Source organism: Genypterus blacodes, unplaced genomic scaffold, assembly GCF_046128005.1.
Source record: "Genypterus blacodes isolate CSIRO-AG114 ecotype Tasmania unplaced genomic scaffold, CSIRO-AGI_Gbla_v1 ptg000133l_1, whole genome shotgun sequence".
Taxonomy (NCBI): Eukaryota; Metazoa; Chordata; class Actinopteri; order Ophidiiformes; family Ophidiidae; genus Genypterus; species Genypterus blacodes.
The window spans coordinates 8,497,221-8,519,720 of record NW_027466935.1 but is presented as its reverse complement, the minus strand read 5'-3'; the positions used below and the strand labels follow the sequence as shown (position 1 = coordinate 8,519,720).

General features: G+C 44.7%; 2 protein-coding genes across 3 annotated transcripts in view; one reads left to right on the top strand and one right to left on the bottom strand.

The window, feature by feature from the left end:
* LOC143011378 (poly [ADP-ribose] polymerase tankyrase-1-like) overlaps positions 1–12,128 on the top strand; it is a 52,781-nt gene extending 40,653 nt beyond the window's left edge. Inside the window, exons 17-29 of the mRNA XM_076164232.1 lie at positions 2,365–2,584; positions 3,944–4,053; positions 5,173–5,361; positions 5,469–5,549; positions 5,635–5,821; positions 6,104–6,183; positions 7,472–7,592; positions 7,706–7,803; positions 7,942–8,016; positions 8,197–8,302; positions 8,387–8,573; positions 8,774–8,930; positions 9,060–12,128. Coding sequence (XP_076020347.1) covers positions 2,365–2,584; positions 3,944–4,053; positions 5,173–5,361; positions 5,469–5,549; positions 5,635–5,821; positions 6,104–6,183; positions 7,472–7,592; positions 7,706–7,803; positions 7,942–8,016; positions 8,197–8,302; positions 8,387–8,573; positions 8,774–8,930; positions 9,060–9,146 — 1,698 coding nt within the window. The 3' untranslated portion in view covers positions 9,147–12,128. The remainder of the gene's footprint in view (positions 1–2,364; positions 2,585–3,943; positions 4,054–5,172; positions 5,362–5,468; positions 5,550–5,634; positions 5,822–6,103; positions 6,184–7,471; positions 7,593–7,705; positions 7,804–7,941; positions 8,017–8,196; positions 8,303–8,386; positions 8,574–8,773; positions 8,931–9,059) is intronic.
* A 1,898-nt stretch (positions 12,129–14,026) lies between these two features.
* Positions 14,027–22,500, bottom strand: part of il11ra (interleukin 11 receptor subunit alpha) — a 39,489-nt gene continuing 31,015 nt past the window's right edge. The window contains exons 5-12 of one of the 2 annotated variants that reach the window (XM_076163883.1): positions 21,628–21,742; positions 21,347–21,510; positions 20,874–21,037; positions 20,571–20,724; positions 20,279–20,365; positions 18,735–18,837; positions 18,337–18,418; positions 14,027–18,255 (exon numbers count right to left, since the gene is read on the bottom strand). In XM_076163883.1, coding sequence (XP_076019998.1) covers positions 18,340–18,418; positions 18,735–18,837; positions 20,279–20,365; positions 20,571–20,724; positions 20,874–21,037; positions 21,347–21,510; positions 21,628–21,742 — 866 coding nt within the window. In that variant the 3' untranslated portion in view covers positions 14,027–18,255; positions 18,337–18,339. The remainder of the gene's footprint in view (positions 18,256–18,336; positions 18,419–18,734; positions 18,838–20,278; positions 20,366–20,570; positions 20,725–20,873; positions 21,038–21,346; positions 21,511–21,627; positions 21,743–22,500) is intronic. The other variant, XM_076163882.1, reaches the window with a different exon arrangement.

Sequence of the window (22,500 nt, the reverse complement as noted above, 5' to 3'; positions counted from 1 at the left end):
AAAGAAACACTCAGAACTCAGTATCTTAGGTCCTGTTTATAAACATCACCATCATATAGGTTCCTCTAAATTTACCCTGTGTGACGTGTGATTCTCATTCCAACAAATGTTTTTGCGCTCCCATCGTTCTTGCTTCTTTGATAGGTGTGAAACAGTTCCCTCAACTCCTGCTGTATCGGCGAGTGCAGTGTGATCTAATTCTATTCATTCCATCACGTGCAGGTTCTAATTTAGTGTCTTTCTTTCATTATAAAGTCGCTCGGCGCACCATGTCTGTAAACACGGCGGTGAAGCGCGCTGCGACCTTACACGACTCCCAGGCTCTTTGAAGTCTGCGGAGTTGGAAGTATTTAATTCTCGCTGCCATTTTTGCTCAGTGCAGCTTATTAAACTTTGCTCGCGAACGCAGTTTATCCACTCCCACATACCGTGGCGGAGGAAACGTACGAAGGAAGACGTGACGGCTTCCCAGTGGGATCAGAAGTCTGCTCTGCCTTGTTTTAAAACGGGAGCTGAAAGGTTTTCATGTGTCGCTGAAAGAACAAATGACAACATTCTGCCCCCGTCACGCCTCAGAACATAAGCTGTGACACCCAATATTGGATTTTACAAATGTAGAAAGATTATCAAGGTCTGCCTGAGAGCAGGTTGCCTCATTAGGATTCTGTTCCTTAAGCGTTCACCCAGGAAAGGTTCAACTCAGTGAAATTTATTTATGCTTCACACTCATAACCAACCAGTAACATACAGAGTTTAGTTTAGCATACAACTGCCGACGGATAAGTTTAATAGAGGGTCAAATCGGAGGAGCAGGGCCGAGCCAAGGACAGCAGCCAGCTCTGAGGATGTATGCTCCTAAGAAATTATCAAGCAATCAGATGTCACAGATGAAAATATGTTTTCTAAGCTGATTGTGGCGTCTCTCTCCGTCTGTGAAATGTTCCTCTTTCACAGCTGAGGGGTTTTGTACGCCTCCAGATGAGATTACATCACCGCTGTGTTGATAGCATATGGGTGCTGCATAATTTACCTTAGACCAACATTGATGACTTCACACAGGATGTGCGCACACACACACACACACACACACACACACACACACACACACACACACACACACACACACACACACAAACACAAACTGTCCTTTTTTTTTCATAATAAGCTGTTTCGGAAATGAGCAGCAGATTTGTCTTTGTCTTCTCTTTTTCGTGGTGGATTTATGTTGTGTGGAATAAAGATCCGCCACATTTGCTGCCAAGAACTGCCAACACGTCTTGAGAGTTTTAGCTGTTTTTAAGGGTTTTAGGTGTGGTAGGGATGAAGTGCACACCGAGTCATTCGTTCATTAACAGAAGTGTGATTGTGTGTTCTGGTCCCAAATGGTCAGCCAAACTTGTGTGTGTGTGTGTGTGTGTGTGGCAGACAGCAGACACTTCAAATAAGTTCTAGCTTAATTCAACATTAACATTCTGTGTGGAAGTAGCTCTATAATAAGCAGACAACAATGATTATCACCTGCTGACAGGATGTGATCCCTTAAAGTGTTGAGACGTCTTCTGTTAATGATCTTTCCGGTTTGTATTAATAGGTACAAGAGTTATTTCTTTATTGCTGTTGATGCCAGAGCCCAAGTTCCTTTGTGAAAAACTTAGCAGAAATATCAAATCCATGTGACAGAGGCTTGTAGGTTGAATAAATTAAAAGAGCAGCAACAGACATTTGTTTAAAAATGTCCGTAGGTGTGACTTTCCCGGGATAGAATTCCAATTAAACCATGAATGTGTTTACGAAAGCAGAAAAGTGATAATGGATATGGACAAGAATGATAGAAAAATACAAAATGGATTCCTTAATAACCCTTTTAAATGGGAATGCAGCCTGGGGAGACGCGTAACAGACATTTTCAGGCCAACTGTGGACACCCCAGGGACTTCACCCGTAGAATCGTATTTTAATGAGCAGATTTTCAAAAACGCACAACCCAATGACAACTTAAACCATAACCCGGGAGACAGCTGAGTGATGACACTGTCAGCTCTGCCGCTCTCCGGCAAATGTTGTTTTCCACTTCACTGGATGTCCCGTCACCTCACCTCCCCGCGTCCTCTTGTCTCCGTCGTATTCCAGTGGCTCGCCATTTGTCAGGCCCTCGTATTTGCGAACGTGTTTGGATTCTAAGTGCTGATGTTTATGTCACTATAGTTTATATCTGTGAGGGAGCAGGAAACGGCTTTAACGATGTCATCCTGCTCCTGCCCCATTTTAATAACTACAGTAACTTATCCATTAACTCTTCTTCCTACCCTTCACGCTCCTCCTCCTCCTCCTCCTCCTCCTCCTCCTCTTCCTCTGGCTCTCCAGCATGGCGCAGACCCCACCAAGAAGAACCGGGACGGGAACACGCCCCTGGACCTGGTGAAGGACGGGGACACTGACATCCAGGACCTGCTGAGAGGAGACGCCGCCCTGCTGGATGCCGCCAAGAAAGGCTGCCTGGCCCGGGTGCAGAAACTGTGCAGCCCCGACAACATCAACTGCAGGGACACGCAGGGACGCAACTCCACCCCGCTGCACCTCGCAGGTACTGTGCAGAGACACAGCACACACGCACACACGCACGCACACACGCAGGGAAGACGCAGCGACTTTGGACACAATAATTGCCAGAGGAGCTTAAGAATAAACAAGATGAAAACACATCCAGACCACCGCAGTCCTGAGGGCACAAACACCTCGTTGGTGACTTGTCGGGTTTAATCTCACTCGGGCGCCGAACCAGAACTTGACGATTTAAAGCGAAATCCAGATCTCAGAGCAAAGTGCATTTTTCCAGACTTCAGCCAGCGTTGGGCTAGAGGTATTTTATTTAGTGTTATATGGTCCGAATGATGTCTACAGTTAATAATGTATGTCAATGCTGCAGCCAGGACCTGCATAAGGGGATCTCTAAGGGCATTCCAGAACCTGCTCTCCCAAAAAGTTCATGCAGTTTTAATCTTAAGTAGCCTCAAGTCGATACGGCCATTTTACAAAACCAAGAAAGAAAGAAGTATGGAATGATGGGAAGACAAAAGCACAACCGCCGTTTGTGTGATTGTAACTCTTGGCCAAACTGAGAGCTGAGGGATGCAAATACCGTATGATCAAAATCTGAAGATTGACGATTTGACAACTAAACACTCTTAAGCTGTACTGTGATTTACTAGAACAAACTTAGATCTCATAAAAGGGTAAATAGTTTTCCTCACTCACACACACACACACACACACACACACACACACACTCAGGATCCGTAGTCTTGATGATAGCAGGAGATACAGTACATTATCCTCCTACAGCTACACACACACACACACACACTCGCACACTAATGGAGTGGCGATTAAATCCCTGATAAAAATACTCCGTACTCATAAATAGGAGCGCGTTGTTGTGGAAACATAAAAGAGCCAAGACACAATAATGGGAAGTCAGACCAAGATAAAGGAGGTTTTAATTAAGACAAGCTCGTAAAATAACGTCAAAAATTCCAATTAAACAGCAAAATGAAGAGAGGAGACATTTTCATTTGTTGTTTTTGCTAAATGATAATTGAATTGATCTAAATTACAAATTGATTTGCACCATGCCTGCCACGCTCGGGAGTTATTAAGGGACTGCCAAGGAACATCATGAACATCTTCACCATGCCTCGTGGCTCTGACCACTTTGACACACACACACAGACACACACACACACCCACACACCCTCTGCCTTCATGTTCAGCTTGTGAAATGAAAATATGATTATATGCTGTCACGCTGACGTGTCGCTCTCCCCGCCTGTCTTGTTTTGTCTCCCCCCCCCCCCCCCCCCCCCTTATCACCTTCTTCATCTTCTTCTCCTTCGTCTTGTATTATGCTTTCATGTCACCGCCCACCTCTGCCCCCGGTGTCTAGCTGGATATAACAACCTGGAGGTAGCGGAGTATCTGCTGGAACACGGAGCTGACGTCAACGCCCAGGACAAGGGAGGGCTGATACCTTTACACAACGCAGCGTCTTATGGGGTAAGACGCACACAAACACACACACACACACACACACACTGCGTTCACACCGCAGACTTGAGTGCAGCTTACAAGTTCAACTCTCTTACATATGTTTGTAACTATCATGTGAAGCTGGGGTTTACCTGAATTTAACCACAGAAGAAGAAGTTACAGCTCCATGGAAGGCCAACAAATGCTGTTCCGCCTCCCCTCATCTCCCCAGTATTGTAAGGATGAGGAAGATTTAGCCTTATTCATGCAACATCATGTAACATGGCAACATTGACCATTTGAAGTTTGTCGTCTTTGCACAACAATTTGGCTTGTTCGTTCGGCACAAACCTGGCAACGGAAAACCTGGCAACAGAAACCCGGCGGGGGCGCAGCTTCCTTCCGTCTCCCTTTTAGTTCCTCCAAGAAGCCATCTGTTTAGAATCCTTCCCTCCGTTGTTTTCTTTGCCAGAGCCTGTTTGTCTCGAAATTCAACACATCTGCCCCCGAGGCGAACGACTCGAGGTTTACCAACTCTCCCGTCGCCCATCGCGGCGCGTCGGGATCTAATTTTGTAGCTCAGATCCAGATGGGAGTTAGAAAACTGCGCCTCCATGCAGTTTTTGCTGTTCAGCCTCGTCAACCCTGCAGATTCTTTATGTTGTGTTTGTAATGTGGTTCCTCACTCTCCCCTTTATCTTGTCATTCAGAGGGTTAATTCATTATCACTGATATCGTTGTCATTGCCGTCACACTCGGGCACCTTTGGGGGGGAAAGTGAACTTTTTTTCCCCCTTACACCTGGAGGCATTAGTTGTCTCAGAGTGATGCATTACTTATGGCTTCACAGCACTGCGCTGCTGGAAGAGTCATGGAACACGCGTTGGAATGAAGAGATGATGAACACACACACACACACACACACACACACACACACACACACACACACACACTTAAGCTTCCTCGAGCACTGTGTTTGATGCCAAGACAGGCTGGAGACGATGAGTGAGATGAAGACAGAAACAGAGAGCGAGGAGAGAGAGGGAATTGATAATTCACACCCTTTCTCTTCCAGTTAATGTTTATACTTTTTCTTTAATTACAATTTCACACAGTTCCTTGTAACATGTGACATTGGTTCCTCAGCACGTGGATATCGCCGCCCTGCTCATCAAGTACAACACGTGCGTCAACGCCACAGACAAGTGGGCGTTTACCCCCCTGCACGAAGCGGCGCAGAAGGGGCGCACGCAGCTCTGCGCCCTGCTGCTGGCGCACGGAGCCGATCCCACCATGAAGAACCAGGAGGGACAGACGCCGCTGGACCTGGCAACGGTATGACAGGACGCAAACAACATCCAGAGCGTGTTAGGCGTGTTAGAGAAGAACACAAACATAGAACTGCGACATGTCGTCATTCTCTGCCTCTCTGTCCGCCGCAGGCTGATGACATCAGAGCGCTGCTGGTGGACGCCATGCCGCCGGACGCCCTGCCGAGCTGCCTGAAGCCTCAGGCCACTGTGGTGAGTGTGACGCCAGCTGACAGAACGTCGTCACGAGTTGTTGTAGCGCAGATAAGGCGACCATCTTCCTCTTTCCCCGTCTCAGGTGAGTGCGAGTGTGGTGAGTACGGGCGCTGCGGGGGGCGTGGTCATCTCCCCTTCCCCGTCCCCATCCTGCCTGTCAGCCGCCAGCAGCATCGATAACCTCAGCACGCCTCTGGGTGACATCACTGTGGGCGGGGCCACTGGAACGGCGGACGGAGCTTCGGGGTCTGACAGAAAGGAAGGAGACAGTATGTTCACACACACACACACACACACACACACACACACACACACACACACACACACACACACACACACACACACACACTCACACACACACACACAGGTCCCTGGGGAAGATTGGGGTCATGCTGCTGGTCACAACTTTCCAGTGCCGCAGCAGGAAGTGGTGTTGTGCTTTTTAGTATTTTTAATTTCAGCAACTTCCTGTCAAACCTCATTTGTGTGTATTTGAATGTATAGATCACAGAGCCGACTAACTGTCTGTCTCTCTGTCTCTCTGTCTGCAGCTCTGCTCGATATGACCATCAACCAGTTCTTAAAGAGTCTGGGGCTGGAACACCTCAGGGAAACCTTCCAGAGAGAGCAGGTACACACACACACACACACACACACACACAGATACACAAAGGCAAAGTTGTTTACCTTTGTCTATCTTAGTGGAAAGGGAAAAGGCAAACGCAAACAATGGATTGAGAACCATAGAAAGGAGATGGAGACAATAAGAAAGAGAGATGAGCCGATAAATTGTAAACAAACCCCCGGAGGCAAAGGCACAACAGAAACAGAAATGAAACAGAGACAGCAACTGCCAAGAAGACTTCACACACTGTACCTAAGTATCATGTGAAGTGTGTGTGTGAGTTCACCTAAATGGAAACATGTCGCGTTAAGGAGTGTGATGAAGGTGAGAGGCGCCGTGTTGCTTCGTCCTCACGTGATCAAAGGTAATTCATCGCCCCGGAAATGCATCTTAAATCTGTTTCCATATCAGTAAATGTGTGAATACGGCTTGAATCTGTGAATGTTTAGCGGTGGACGACTGTTATAAATGTGTTGTAGTGTTGTAGCGACGCTGCTAATCCAGGCCAGGTGAACATCCACACCTGTCACTTTGACTTCAGGGAGATTTGACATCAAATTAGTGGCGACGTTAACATTTATCCCTGTATTAGAGTTGTCAGGGCAACACCGACTCTGTTTGTGTTAACGTGCGTCGTCAGATGTGTGTTTGCGCTCGTTTCAGCTTTGGATTCAACATAACAAGTGACGTGTCGGTAAATTCTGATTAGATTAATGAGCTCGGGTGGATTTGCAGCAATTACAGTGATGGTGGCTGGATAAGTGTGTGTGTGTGTGTGTTAAAGGTCGACGTTTCAAAAAGCCTGAATCGTCTCCGCTTGGCCTTAATGAACTCGCCAACATCAGCATCTGCACATTTGCATCTGAATGTCCTGGATATCATCACAGCGTCCATTCAGGGAAAATGTGACCTTTTGTGGCATGCGTTGTCTTGGCAACCTGCATTGGATCAGCGAGCTATTGTTCATTGATTTGTTTAAGTTTACGCTTTTTTTCCCTACGGTCACTTTTAAACAGTTCTGTAGTTTATATTCTACTGCCGAGCTCAGCAGAAGACAAACTGAAGTGGATCTTTTACTTTCTTACTAAATGCACTTTTGGCAGATACAAGACGGATTTAAACACAATCTAATGGTTAAGAGACGTCTGTATATGTGTTTGTAAGTGGGATGGTCCATTCACACCTCCTCTGCCTTTAACGCCTCAGCCCGGGCTTCTTTCTTCTTTAGTGACTTTATGTAAGATGTTTGCCGTCTGGAATAAATAAATCTTATCCCTCCGCTGTTTCCGGGCAGATTTCTCTGGATGTGTTGGCGGACATGGGGCACGAGGAGCTGAAGGAGATCGGTATCAACGCATACGGACACAGACACAAGCTCATTAAGGGCATCGAAAGGCTGCTGGGTGGCCAGCAAGGTCAGAAAACACACACACTCACTTCACCTTACATTTACCTGCTGGAGGAAGATTACAATGTGTGCGAGAAACAGCTGCTAGTGGAGAAAACATCTTAATTGTGTGTGTCGCAGGTGCTAATCCCTACCTGACGTTCCACTGCTCGAGCCAAGGCACCGTGCTGATCGACCTGGCGCCCGACGACAAGGAGTTCCAGTCTGTGGAGGAGGAAGTACGAGCGCACACACTCACAATTCTACTCGAGCTGCACAGTCAATCCTGCAACGACCTTTAGATATTATTCTATTTGATACTTAAAACTCCACGTCTAACTCTACATCTCTCCTATCTTGTGGATTTTCTCTACCAGCTACAAAGCACCATCAGAGAACACCGCGACGGAGGCAACGCTGGCGGAGTCTTCAGCCGCTACAACATCATCAAGGTGTATATCCAACGCACACACACGCACACACACACTAGGCCCCAGCAGAGATTACTCATTTCATTTCTCTAAAGTTGCCTTTGTTTAACTCTTGCGGTCAAATTCTCCGAACAAATCCTCAGCACATCAGAGTAAACGAACAAATCCCCTCCTCCCCCTCGCTTTGCCTTCCTCCTTCAGATTCAGAAGGTGGTGAATAAGAAGCTACGGGAGCGATACTCCCACCGACAGAAGGAAATCGCAGACGAAAATCACAACCACCACAACGAGCGAATGCTGTTTCACGGTAAGTACAAACCCAGTGCGACGCCATCGTAGGTTTACCGTCATATCTGAGTATTTAAACCTCGTCTCTCGTCCCCGTGTAAAGGTTCTCCCTTCATCAACGCCATCATCCACAAAGGCTTCGACGAGCGCCACGCCTACATCGGCGGCATGTTCGGGGCCGGAATCTATTTCGCGGAGAATTCCTCAAAGAGCAACCAGTACGTCTACGGCATAGGCGGTGGCACGGGATGCCCCACCCACAAAGACCGGTCCTGCTACGTGTGCCACAGGTCAGAGGTCGATTGCGAGGGGGTCTCAAAGGAAGTCCTATGTGAGCCCCGATCCAGCAGCTACCAGTTCATTCCATAAGATAGAACTGGACTGGACTTGGACTCACGTAGGACTTTGTTGGAAAAAGGAATTCAACATCATCTGAGCTTTCTGTTCACACTCATTGTGACCACGCTGCTGCTGTGTGTTTGCGTTTCAGGCAGATGTTGTTCTGCAGAGTGACGCTGGGGAAGTCCTTCCTCCAGTTCAGCGCGATGAAGATGGCCCACGCCCCCCCCGGACACCACTCTGTTATAGGACGACCCAGCGTGAACGGGCTGGCGTACGCCGAGTACGTCATCTACAGAGGGGAGCAGGTCCGTGCACACACACACACACACACACACACACACACACACACATGCACATCGAACCTAGAGCAAGTTTTCATTTGTAATTAGTAGTTTTACCGGAATTAATACGGAATACATTTGTTCTTTTCCCAGGCTTACCCAGAATACTTGATCACCTACCAGATTGTGAAGCCGGAGAGTTTGGCCGCGCCCGCCGCCGCCGCCGAGCAGAAATCCTAAAGACAAACGCAGCCGGATCAGAACAAAGCCTGAGGCGGATTTGAATCAGACGCTGTGGACTGAAGAAGATTCAAAATGAACTTTAATGCGTTTTAATCTCCCGACCCCACAGTGCATCTCCGAAAGGGAGCTGGAGGCGGGAGTGCCGAGTGTCGTCCAGATGTGAAGTTACAGATGTGTAGGTGTCACGTTGCTACAACACGGAGGCGGCGGCGGCGGCGGCGGCGGCGGCACAACGCAGGTACAGGGCAAAGAGACGAACTCTCTCTGTGGCAAAATGATTTGGATTCTTTGATTAACTGGCTTTAATTCTGAGGGCGGAAATTTGACTCGATCAACTTTTATGGAAGCGATCGGTGAGCTCATTTTTTAAATTAGCAATGAGGACACAGGACCGCACAACGCCCGTCTGATTGTTCACCTTTGCACTGTGCGTATGTTGTAGCTCCAGTTTTCAACGTGGGGTTCTAACACCGTGTCCCCTGAAACTGAAACTACTAACAGGAAGTTATTGTTACTCTAAGACCGCAAACATTAAGTGTGTTTGTGCTCCATCTGGTCACATTTTCATCATTTATACTGTATGTGTGTGTGTAAACAACACGCAGCTTACTGTGTTTGACGCTACGTCGAAGATTGTGTTCCTACTCCTGTGAGCAGAGACGATAAAAGAGATTACAGAGGACAAATGCCCACAATTTAAAGCCGATAAAAGCAAAACAAATGGGACACTTAGGGCCGCAATCCGCCGCTGCAGACAGCCAGCATCTTTCCACTGCGATCAATCCCACACCAGTCCAAACTCTTAACTGGGCCGCAGACCAAACCGCTTGAGAGTGACGAGGATCTGCAGCCAGCAAAACATTCATTCCAATTTTTTAATGGACATCATCATTTTCTTAAGTGGGTTAAAGATGTCTCCTTCAATCTCAGTTGGACATCTAGAGGGACAATTGCATTAATCTGCAATTAGAGCGGCTACAAAACAACATCTGTTAATTTCTGAGACAATGGAGCAGCAAACGCAGCATCTTAGCGCTCCTCTTAAACCATGCCATCACACACACACACACCACTTTAGGATTGAATACACTCACGACGACCTTAAAGTTTTCAAAATCACCACCAAGACACACATCAGAGGTAGAAATTAGGAAGGAATTAGATCATTTGGAGGTTTTCCTCACGTTCTTCAGTCAGCATCTAGTGGCCGTTAGGAGAACTGCATGTTGACTTAGTCTTGGTGGTTGATTCTTATTTGAGTTGAGCTCAGTTTGTTAGAAAAAGCAGGAAAACTACGACACACCAGGCTGTGACACGTGTTGAGCCTCTGTCTTTGTTTTACAGACAGAGGCTCAAAAGGAGAGATGACACTTTGAGTCTTCGTCTCGCTCAGATCCTCTAATCGAAGCCACACAATTCTGAGCTCTTCAGCTTTTAACGCCAATCTGCTGTTACACTCTTTATCATGTTTTCATTCCTTACCTTTATATCTCGTTGGATCGTTGTTTACAAGAAACTGTTGCCTTTTGCCCCTCTCCTGCTTTACACCCTCTCTTTCTGTGGAGCTGGTCATTACCTCCCCCTAGTGGTGAAGCAGAGAAACAGCTGTGCCGGTATTCAGTCGTGCATTTCAGGAGGGCATGCTGTTACTTTATGTTTCGATACATAACATTGTTTATTTCAGCTCTGTTTTATATTCAGTTTGATATCACATTCCTCAAACATGAAGCAATGTGAGCATGGGTTCTCAAGGGCTGGTCCCCAGGCTGCAGGATATTTATTAAAACACTAACCTGCAGGTTTAAGTTGATGATGATGATGATGATTGATGGATTTACAGGTAGAAGGGTTATCATGCCTGTTTGTTAAGCATCGCCTCTACACTTATCATGTAATTCAAACCTCACACTACATTCTAGAAGTCTGGACCTTTCATTATTGTTCCTGGAATTATGAACTGTATTTTTCTGCAGATACTTTTCTTGTTGTTACTTAATGTTTTTACACCACCTGGGACAATATACTCCAATCATTGTTCATGTCAGCTGAAGTAGCCTTATGTACTTTTTGAAAATGGTGAGGCGGGGGACAAAACGACACTAACTGGAGTGTTTTATAACGGCAGGTTTGCTGTTTGTTTTCACTCAGTTGGAGGACCAGACTAACTGACAAAACCATTATACTGATGGGCGTTTTTGTTTTGTTTTATTCCTGATATTCTGTGTTCTCTTTACAATATGTTCCAGAAGATAGTGAATGCTGCATTCCTCTCGGGTCCAGTTAGACATGAAGCTGCACCTCACACTAACTAAACATATTTCTCTGAACTTAAAGCCATAAAGTTTTCACATCAGTTCCTGCTTTAGTAAAACACTACAGCCCCCCCGCACGTTTGATGGAAACGGCATTGGCAAATTGCAAATCGAGTCACAGCAAGGAAATTAAAAACTAAATGAAGTAGATAGAACAACTAATAAGCTTGAAATTGAACTGTAATGACTTGATTATTTTTTTAAAGGAAAAAGGAACCTTAAACGGTTTGCAGCACGGGGGACACAGTTACCATGGGATACGGCTCCCTGTAAAAGCCGGTTAATGTCTGTTTTGTTTGTGTTTTTTGAGAGATTGGGGGGGAATTCCATAGATGTTTTAGAAGAAGCCCCTGTATCTCAGATTAGGTGGAGATTGTGTTGCCTTCATTAATGTCAATAATAGTACAACTGATGAGCTAAGAGCTGTGGGCTCTGTTGTAAATGAGGCTGTAAATAAAGTCAGATAGGCTTTGTAATCTGTCTTTTGTACATAATTTTGAGTTTGACCTTATTTTTGTTTCCAAATACGATTTTACTGTATTTGTTTTTGTCCGTAAACATTTATCTCAAGTGACCAGTCAGCCATCGTATTGTAAATAATATTGATGTACAGTATATGGTGCGTGTGTGTGTATGTGTGTGTGTAACCCTGTCTCATCTTCTGACCTGTACTCAGTCAAAAAAAACGGCAGTGTGATGAACAAGACATTTGCTCATCAGTTACTTTGACCTCCTGTGTATAGAATGGTTGTACAGAGCTGCTGACCGGTCAAACAGAGAAACTCTCACTCTCTTGTAAAGAAAAAAACCTTAATAAAAAGGAGAATCGTCTTTGTTCATATAATCACTCATGGAGAGTTGCTGACCAAAAATGACGCTGTAACCATGGACCAAACGGGTCACTTTTTTTAAAGCCCATATCCTTGTCTTATTGACTGCTAGAGCTCCAGAATCACCGCATCTACATGACACCAGAATCATTTTAACTGTGTAACCTGGAATTGTTTATTTTTTGAAAAGCCTATATCATTGTCTTATTGACTCTAATAGCGCCAGAATTTCAAACACAGCATATATATGGCACTGGGATACATTGATTTAACTTTGGGGCAAATTACATTTTTGGTCAAAATCTCCTAAAATGACTGTAACCATGGACCAAATGGGTCATTTTTGTAAAAACACATCTATATGGCACAAGGATCATTGGCTGCAGGTTTTTCCAATACTCTCAGATTTGCCCTAAATTCACACCAATTGACATGGGATTTTCAAGAATTCTCTTTCCAAAATGTTGACCACAGGGTCAACTTTTCTGATTTTTTTCAATATTCTCAGATTTGCACCAAGTGATCCTCCTGAAATCTGTGTGTCTGAAATAGCTCTCTAGCTCCTTCTTTGTCCTTGTTATGGGCTTTTAAAGATTCCTCTAGTTTTCCAGGCTGATTTTTTTCAATATTCTCAGATGTTGACCCATCAGCTACAGAGGTGAGACTCACTTCTAACCAAACAATTTCAGATGACCAGAATAAACGTTTCAAACATACACAGACTCATCCTCCCAAACACACACATTTCATCCCATTTTGATTCAAATTCCTGACTGAATTTCTTTTGTACCCGACGCATCTGCCTCAAATCCTTCCAGAGGACTCTTTTTTTAGCTAAATCCTACTTTCTACTTTGAGTAAATCAATTGTCTTACCCCTGCAGAAGTCACCGGGTTCTTTTCCCTTTGAGGATCTGAGCTTTGACCAGGGCTGTAGCGGAACGTCTACTCACCCCGCGCAGTGAGACGGGAGGAATCGCTATTTTGTCGACAGATACCGTTCCCACACCAGTTTACCCAGTCAGCCATCAGTTCTTAGTTGTAAGACAATTGAGAAGACTCCGAAATAAACAGACAAGTCAGTTTATTCCCTATACTGCAGTGGGTCAGTTCTGGTTGCTAGACCGGAGGGTCGCCGGTTCGAGCCCCTGTCGAGGTGCCCCTGAGCAAGGCCCCGAAACCTTTATTGCTCCCCCCTCTGCGAAGGGTGGTAATGTAATGTAAGTCGCTTTGGATAAAAGCGTCTGCCAAATGATCGTAATGTAATGTAATGTAGACAGAAAAGACGACGATACAATACAAAATATGGCTTCTTATACGGGCAAAAGAAAACAAGTGGGGATTGGATGGTTCCAAGGCATCAGAGCGCCTCCGTGTCTCTCCCCTAGGTCACAGAAACGAGATAGACCGGCGCGTCACCGGCCCCAAGGCCAGAGAAAACGACAACATGCACAAATGGAAGCCTAAACATCTCCAGGTTTATCTGCTAAAGGTGAAGGGTTAGGGTTAGGGACGCAGATCGTATTTTAAATAATCATACTGTAGAGTTTGAATCTTTGAGATGCTTAGTTAAACACCTTAAACACATAAAATGCTACAAACAATGCTACACACACAGTTATTTTTCCACAAAGAGGCTATCTACATTATCCACTCCAATCACTCTGGCGACAATCATCATAAATGATCATCATAGACGACGATAGCGATTTATTGTAAAAATATAGCAATTACAATTTAATTTCAAGCACTTTATTCAAAATCCAAGCACTTTCCCAACCTTAAAACCTCCACATTAAAATTAAAGCATTTTCAAGGATTTTCAGCACCCGTACGACCCCAGGACATTTACCAGCTAGCAACTTGATTGAGTTTTCCATTTTGGCAGAATGTTCTCGAAATTACTGTGATTTTATTAGAAAGCTTTTCAATATTTCTCAGCCATTTTTGAGAGATATCTTAAAAGATAGACAGGTGAGCTTGGAGAGAAACATGGTTATTAAAGAGAAGTTGGAGAGCTACTCGTGTGATAAAATAGTCTATATTTCACAGAAACATACAAGGACAGGGAGAAGAACAGCTTATGGTGATATTTGTCGTACACATAAAAAAGAAAATAGGCTGTACATCTGAGAATGGATGCCTGAGTCATAAGAACTAAAAGCAACAGGTTCCATTTGCCCTTACATACTGCTGACTGAAAACATGGGAAAACAAATGACAACGTGACCAATCAGTTCTCATACAGAATGTGAAGCTCAAAAACAGGAGGGAGCAGGTGAGAGACACACTTTGAGCAATGCCCACATGAATACATCAACATGGAGGGTCTGCAGAATGGAGAGAGATACTTAACCATCTGGAGACTAAAGTGTTTTTGCAGCTGTCAAAGAAACATCTAGGATGGAAATGATTTGCTTATGAAAATCAGGATATTTATGCTAAGCCTGCCAATTCTTGATTCTGAAACGTAACCTGTGAGTTAAAAAAACTTCTACAATCAAATTTTCCTTCACTTGATTCTTTTAATTATCTCTTAACTTCTTGATATATCTCAGAGGGGAAAAAATACATGTTGCATATATTTTTGAAAAGTAGCAACAAAAAAAGCCGGTGTTCTTTTTGAAGCTTTGTTTGTTGTTTACTGCTTTTACATTTATATATAAGTCATCAACTAGTAAAGATAGTTTGCAGTGGCTGACAAACAAGCCAAACTGAACAAACGACAAAAAGGCTTTAGGCCTCAGATGGATATTAGGGTTTCATTCACACAAACGCATCAAAGTACATTTGAACAGAGAAACCACTGCACTTTTGATACAAAAAAACAGAAACTTTCAAATTGACATTGTAACAGAACGCCGCTCCTCACTTCAGATAGATCTCTTACTACATTTGGACTTCTATGCACTGATTTTAGGATTTTTTTGTAAACTCTACAACATGGACCTATTGACAAAACAGTTTTGATGACAGAAATCACATTCTTTGTAACTATAACACACTGCTTACCTGTGGATATTTCGATTCGATTTCACTTCAAACATAACGACAATATTTTGTGTGAAAATGTTTACATGGACTGAAATGCTGATAGTTTATCCACTAACTTCGACTACCCAAAAAGGACAGAAAGCAAAAGAGAAGTGCTGCCAAAGAAAACTCACGACAAGTGGAGGATTGGTTGTATACTAACTTGGCTGGAGATTAACTCAGTAAACACACATTGTCCATACAGTAATGACAGTACAGCAACAGAGCTTCATATAACTGGGGAGATATACAAATACATAACCATGGGAAGCATTCCAGACATGGATTATCCCAAGTCCGTGACATTATAATCATTTTACAGGAAATCTGGTTTTCAGTCTCTTTAGGATTTTGCATTGAAATGAACGGAATCTGTGAATGAATTGGTAAATGTCGGTAAAATGTATTGACCTTCTGCTGTGACTCCATTAGCCACTGGGTTACTCTGATTAATACTAAATGCGCCTTGTGATTGAATGAATAAACATTTAATGTCCAGTGAACGGTCAAACCTGCACACTAACGTCACTTTTAAACAACACAAAGAACTATAAAACTGCAAATTCCAGACTAGACTGTCACAGATGAAGGACAGACTGGGTTAATTAATGCCGGTGACTCTATCCCAAAGAATATAGAAACAACACCGATAGCAACATTCATGAAATGCATCTTATAAAGAGTGATATACATTAATATACAAAAAAAAAAGCTTCAGCTGGATCATGCATAATATGTCAAAGTAGCTTGAGAGAACATACAGTGGTCAAACTGGAAAAACAGTTTGACTAAATGCACCTGGTGTTTCTGATACAAACTACACAGTCAGTCAATCAATGAGTCAACAGCTTTGGATGAACAGAATACAAAACCCAAACCCACAGAGAGAAAGAAAGAAAGAAGGAAAATGTGTTTTCATGCATTCCCATTAAAGAGTTGGCTCTGTTCCACGCTCCCCGGTGTCCAAAGTCAAACTTGCACTTACGCCTTTCATCTTTTTGCCGCCAAAATGCTTCACTGTAAAATAGAACTGGAATCTTTTACTACACAGGATGCTGCGGAAACTACAAACAACAGAGGGCAACACACATTTCTGAGCTCCTGTGTATTGTAACGGTGTAGAACAGAACGGAAATTTGACGATTCTACACAATTCTGGAAATTCCTTTTGTCCAAGAATCTATCCTAGATTTATTTATTTTTTTTTTTTTTAGTTCTTCAATGGTTCCAAAAAAAATCTACCTTTTCCAAAAGTCAACATTTGATTCTAGAAAATTAATCAGAAAAAAGTTTAAAAAAAACCCCACAATAATGAAAATTGAGAAACGACTTATGGAGAAAAATCTATCAAAGGGATTTTAATACTTGAGTAAAGTTTCAGCCTTTTACATGCAACCTAAAACACTTTCATATAAGAGTTTCCCTTTTCTTGAGCTTCAGAGCCACTGTCAAATTATGCATACAAATAAAAAAATGCATATAAAATCACAAGGGATTTTTATAGAATTCTGATACAAAACAGTGACAAATATATAAAGAAGTGTGTGTTTGATGCAGCGACGCTTTCTTCTCCACAAACAGACAAATGTTCATATTTTTTCCCCCACCGGATTTGAATCACTTTTTCAATTCTTTGGAATTCCATCAAGGCAAAGGAGAGACGCGAGCACTTCAGAATTTTCTTTTCAAATTTTCTCATTTTACCAATATTTTTTACTTCCGTGTTAAATTGCACGACATCAGACAAGACAAGTTTAAATCTGACTTCCACAGCATTTACATGAAAGTAATCAATCAGCAAATTGACTCCTGGGCCTGCAGCTCATAGTGTTACTGATCAAAATCCAAAGTGCAACATACGATCAAAGTACTATAGACTATGAAGTGATTTGTCTCGTTATCTTCATACATAAACTATGTTGATGTTGCACGTCGGCTTCATTATGAACTATATAGGATTTACATCTGTATGTACAGTATATATCTGTACATAAGTAACTAAGTCTCTACTTCCATAATGCTGGTGCTTTGTGAAAGGCCAGAATCTCTCTCTCTCTCTCATTTGACGGCGCGCGCACACACACACACACACACACACGAAAAGACGGATGTGATAGACAGGGGTACAAACAAAACGTCAAGAAATGGAAAAACAACGTAACATGGAACATCACATCACTTGTCATCATACATGAAATGAGCCGTCTGTGTAGCCCCGCCCCCGGCCCCGCCCCCAGGCCCTGATGTTGTCCGTCCAGGTAACAAGCCAACTACTTCCTGTCCCTCAGCTGAAACCATAATGCCCGTGGTTGCTGCTTTGGTTTCAGACTTCAGACACACATACGCACGCGCACACACACACACACACGCACACACACACCCACATACACACACACAGAGACTGGCAAAAGTGATGCTTCCTTCACAGCATTGAGTCAGTCAGTCAGTCAGTTGTCGCAGTAACGGACAGGCGATCATCTTTTCTCACTAAATGAGAGAGCGGCGAGCAGTCCTGTGGTCACGGAGAGGAATTCCTCCCAGGAATCTGAAAATCTGCCACGTGTCCAAAAACTCAGAGCTGGCGTCCTTTGTAGCCTAAAAGAATCTGTCCAACACACCTAGTTCATCATGGCTTTTCCCCGGGCAGAGTCTGGGGCGGCCTCTACTGGTGCATCATGGGTAGTGCTGTTGGACGTGACCTGTGCACGTACAAGAAAACCCCAAACTCATCCTGCACTGCAAAGTTCGGCCGTCTCTCTGGATTGTGGATGGAGTCTGAGTGATGCATTGTGGTAAATGTAGTTTCCTGTAGACGGTCGACACACTGCTCATGGTAAAGAGTGAGGGGGGGGGGGGGGGAGAGAGAGGTGTTGAGCCCTAGAACGGGCTGATGAGGTGAAGCTGAGCAGAGTCAACCTGAGAGGAGAGGAGGCTTTAGAAAACATGATGTAATATAAGAGTCACATGAGAGAGATGCAGTGTGTGTGTGTGTGTGTGTGTGTGTGTGTCTCACATTTCAGATTGGCATGGACTTCATCTTGACCATGGAGGTAAGTTCCTGTTTGGTCACCTGATCACGCCGCCTCTGCCTCACCCTGTAACCACACACACACACACACACACACACACACACGTTATGATTCCTATTCAACAACACACACTTAAGGAAATTAATGACCGGAAATGAGTGTGTGTGTATGAGAGAGAGTATTTGGGGTCAATAAAAGGAGGTAGCGGATGTGGGTTGTGGGTTTGTGTGTGTGTGTGTGTGTGAGTGTGTGTGTTTGTGGTTGTGTGTGGGCACTCACATTTGTTTTTCGACTTTTGGAATGTTACAATTGACAATACTACTGGTGTGTCTAAATGTTGCTAGTGTGTGTGTGTGTGTGTGTGTTGGTGTGTGCATCTTACCACACGACAAAGATGAGGGAGAGGATGGTGGTGAGGATGACCACGGAGAACAAAACCAGAAGAATCGCCAAACCCACGTTGCCTTCATCCTCAGCTGCCGAGTCTGGATGGGACAAGAGAGAGAGAGAGAGAGAGAGAGGGAGGGAGGGAAAGGGAAAGGGAGGGAGAAATGGAGGGAGGAGTAATATGTGAGAGGGATAAGAAGGAGGGTTGAGAAAAAGAGAAGAAGAAAGATGAGATCTCACATGTGGTCGTCACGAGAAAAACGTTACACAATCTTTGTCTCCCTCTTTGTGTGTGAGTAAGAGGCAGTGTGTGTGTGTGTGTGTGTGTGTGTGTGTGTGTGTGTGTGTGTGTGTGTGTGTGTGTGTGTGTCCTCTGTTTTAATTACTCTCTGGTGAGTGGTTTATTACAGGCAGTCGCTCCAGCTTTTGCGCAAACATGCATTTATCATACTGAGAGGAGTAAACAACCCTGACACACACACACACACACACACACACACACACACACAAGAAGAATTGTTTTGAATTCTGAGACAAAGCAAAACATGTTAGCTCACTCACACACACACACAGTGAGATGTGCAAAACACATTATGAGAAATAAAAAAAGAAGTAAATATGCGCGTCATCGGCAAATGAAATACACATGAATCTTCACACACACACACACACACACACACACACACACACACACACACACACACACACACACACACACACACACACACACACACACACACACACACACACACACACACACACACACACACACCTGGTTCACAGCAGAGCAGCTCAATGAAATCTGACAGTCACACACACACACTTCACTCCCTGTTTGTGTCCTTGTCTGCACGATGTGTGTGTGTGTGTATGTGTGTGCGCGTGTGTGAGAGAGGTTCACGCTTGTTACATCAAACGTTCTGTCCTGCAGGCCGCAATTTACCTCAATTACAGACCATTAGGTGATGCAGAGGGACAGAGGGTCCCGCACTGTTCTGGTGACAGTAAACAGTAAACAACAGCACCGGAGCTTTTATGACCGCACGGGCGTCTTGTTCCCCCGCCATGAGACGGAGCGACAACACGTGTTTGTGTGCTGCAGTGACTTCAGAGCACAAATGTTCACGGTCGCAACCCAACCGGCACGCATGTAAACAACAGGTCGATACAGCGGAGCGTGCGGTGCTGTAGCTGCTGCTCACACTGGTGTATTGGTAATAAGTGGACATAACGTAGAAGTCAAAGCGTTTAAGAATAGCAGCAACAGTAATGGAAGAAGAGAGTCAGCAGTAAAAGTCCCGGCAGTGGGAGGAACTGAGAAAACATTAGCAGCTGTATTCTAAACAAGCAGGAGTGGCATCAGTCTGGATTAGTGACTAGCAGCCGTACAAGCTGCCGAGTTACACACACACACACACACACACACACACACACACACACGGTACAGTACAGCCGATTGTACTTGTTTCTTCATGTACGTTTCCGCTTTGGGATTTTAAAGAAAGTTTTTGAATGAAAAGGAAAATCCCAGTTACTTACTTTGTGTCTTTGCGGTGGAGGTTTCGGGATTTGTGCTGGCTGGGGACGGATCTTCTGGGTACCAGCTGGGTTCAGGGGTGTTGAAGACTGTGGTACACACAAACACGCAAACACACACACACAGCCATTAATTGCCTTGCAGTTCAGAGATATAAAAATGAAGAAGGATTCCTCCTCTGACTCGGTTGTTGTTTGTCACTCAGCCCAGCGTTGAGGTCGCGCCACAGTTTGATTGCTTGTAATTATTCGAGCATTTCCTTCATAATTCACACATTCTACATTTGTGAGATACCTTGCCGGCCTCCCCAGGGCTGGCCCAGATGCAGGGGACTCCACTCGCTCCACTGGCTCTCCGGGTTCACCTCGTCCCGGGCTCGGACCTGAACGTGGTGGAGGTGACCCGCCAGGGCGTCGAATATGATGACGGAGCTTTCCTCCGAGTTCATCTGGATGGGGAATGAAAAGTGCCGTTAAGATGCATGATGTCGCTCTCCCTTCCACCACACCAAACAAACTATTCCACTAACATTATCTGGGAACGGTCTTGATTCAATTGCAAGGTTACGAGCTGTGCGGAAACAGGTTCAACACTAACCTCTGACCAGTGTACGGAGCCGTGCGGCTGGTATCTGATCTGAAAAATTAGTGGGAAAGCCAAATGTGTCGGCCAGGACGAGGGAAATCTCCACGAGACCATCAGCCTGGTGGGAAAACCTTCCATCCCCTCCACCTCCACTTCCTCTGGAGGCTCTGGTTTCACTGCAAACAAAAACAAAAAGAAAACAGAAGAACAACACCTTAATTATGCTCTTATCATACCGAAATAATAAAGGCTATAGAGGGTGAAGAACACGATGAGTAACTTCTCAGAGGCTCACTAGAGGGAGGAAGAGCATTTCAATGGCTGCTTGAGAGCCACAACAAGGTCACAGCAACAGAAGCAGCTGAACAACATAAATGAGGTCATATATTGAGGACCAAAAGCAGGAAAAATAAGATGCAACATTAGACATCATGGCCTTTACTGTGCATGTGTGTATGTGTTTGATGCGTGTGTGTGTTACTTACATAGCTCATGCAGCCTTAACAGTACAATTGTTGGCACTGAGCCGAGGGCATTGGTCTCGGTGATGTTAAGAAAATGCGTGGCCTGCCAGAATGCAGGGTGATCGATGTCACAGCGCTTATAGGAGGCGTCCACCACACATGGCTTCCACTCCCGACCAAGGCCCCTGGAAACAACAGAGAGATCAGTCTGGCTTTGCTCTGCTTTGCTATTTTTCACGGTCACGTCTCACTCCGAGCAGCGGGGGAGTGTCGCTGTTCCAGTTGTAGTTACCGGCTCTTACCTGTAGGAGGCATGGTACTCGGCCGGCAGGAAGGTCTTTACCGATTCCACCCAGGAGCAGCGGACGTGTGTGTGATTGGGCACTCGGCAAGAAACGCTCAGCAGCCCAGGGGGATCTGCGGCGGGACAGAGGTCACGTTTAGGACAGGGAGAATGAATCTACCTGCCGCAGTCACATTGGTTGTTTCATTGAAGTCTAACATAAACAGATCTGTACCCTGGTGTTCCCCTGCGATGGACCAAAACGCTTTCAGAGAAGCTTGGCCAGCGCCATGGAAAACTCCCTTTATTATTTGTAAAAGGAAGGCCACTTCCTGTTTGAGACAGTGACAGGAAATTGAGGGATGTCCGGTTTCCTCTGAGGACCAGGAGCACCATTGTCATTGTCACCGTTTCAGTAGCGTTTCTTGTCATGGCTCGGGAGATAAACGGGAGTGATTAAGGTGATGAATGAATCTGTGAGACGCTCTTTCATAATATGTCATTTGTTAAACTCTATGGTGGAGTTTTTGCTCTTTCTGCCTAAAAGCAAAAACTGGTCCTCAATTTTTCCCCATCTAGCCCAATGTTCAAATTTTCATCTAATCTTTTACATATTTTTAACTGGCCGGTTCTTCGTTATTTCCGGGCCTCTTTTGGACCAAAACACATCTCTACCTTCAGGAAGTTCTCCAGGCTCTCACTGTCCAGCCCGTGTGCAGATAGCAGTTACAGTTTGTGTGTGAGAGCCAGCTGTTGAACATGTGGTTTTCAGGCACCTTCTGCCTTCAGACTGACTCAGCTCTGTGTCTCTGCTTTATTGGCTGCACCTGTTGTTTATGAACAATCCTCAGCTCCAAAGTAATTCGAGCTTTAGCTGTCACTCAAACTGCGT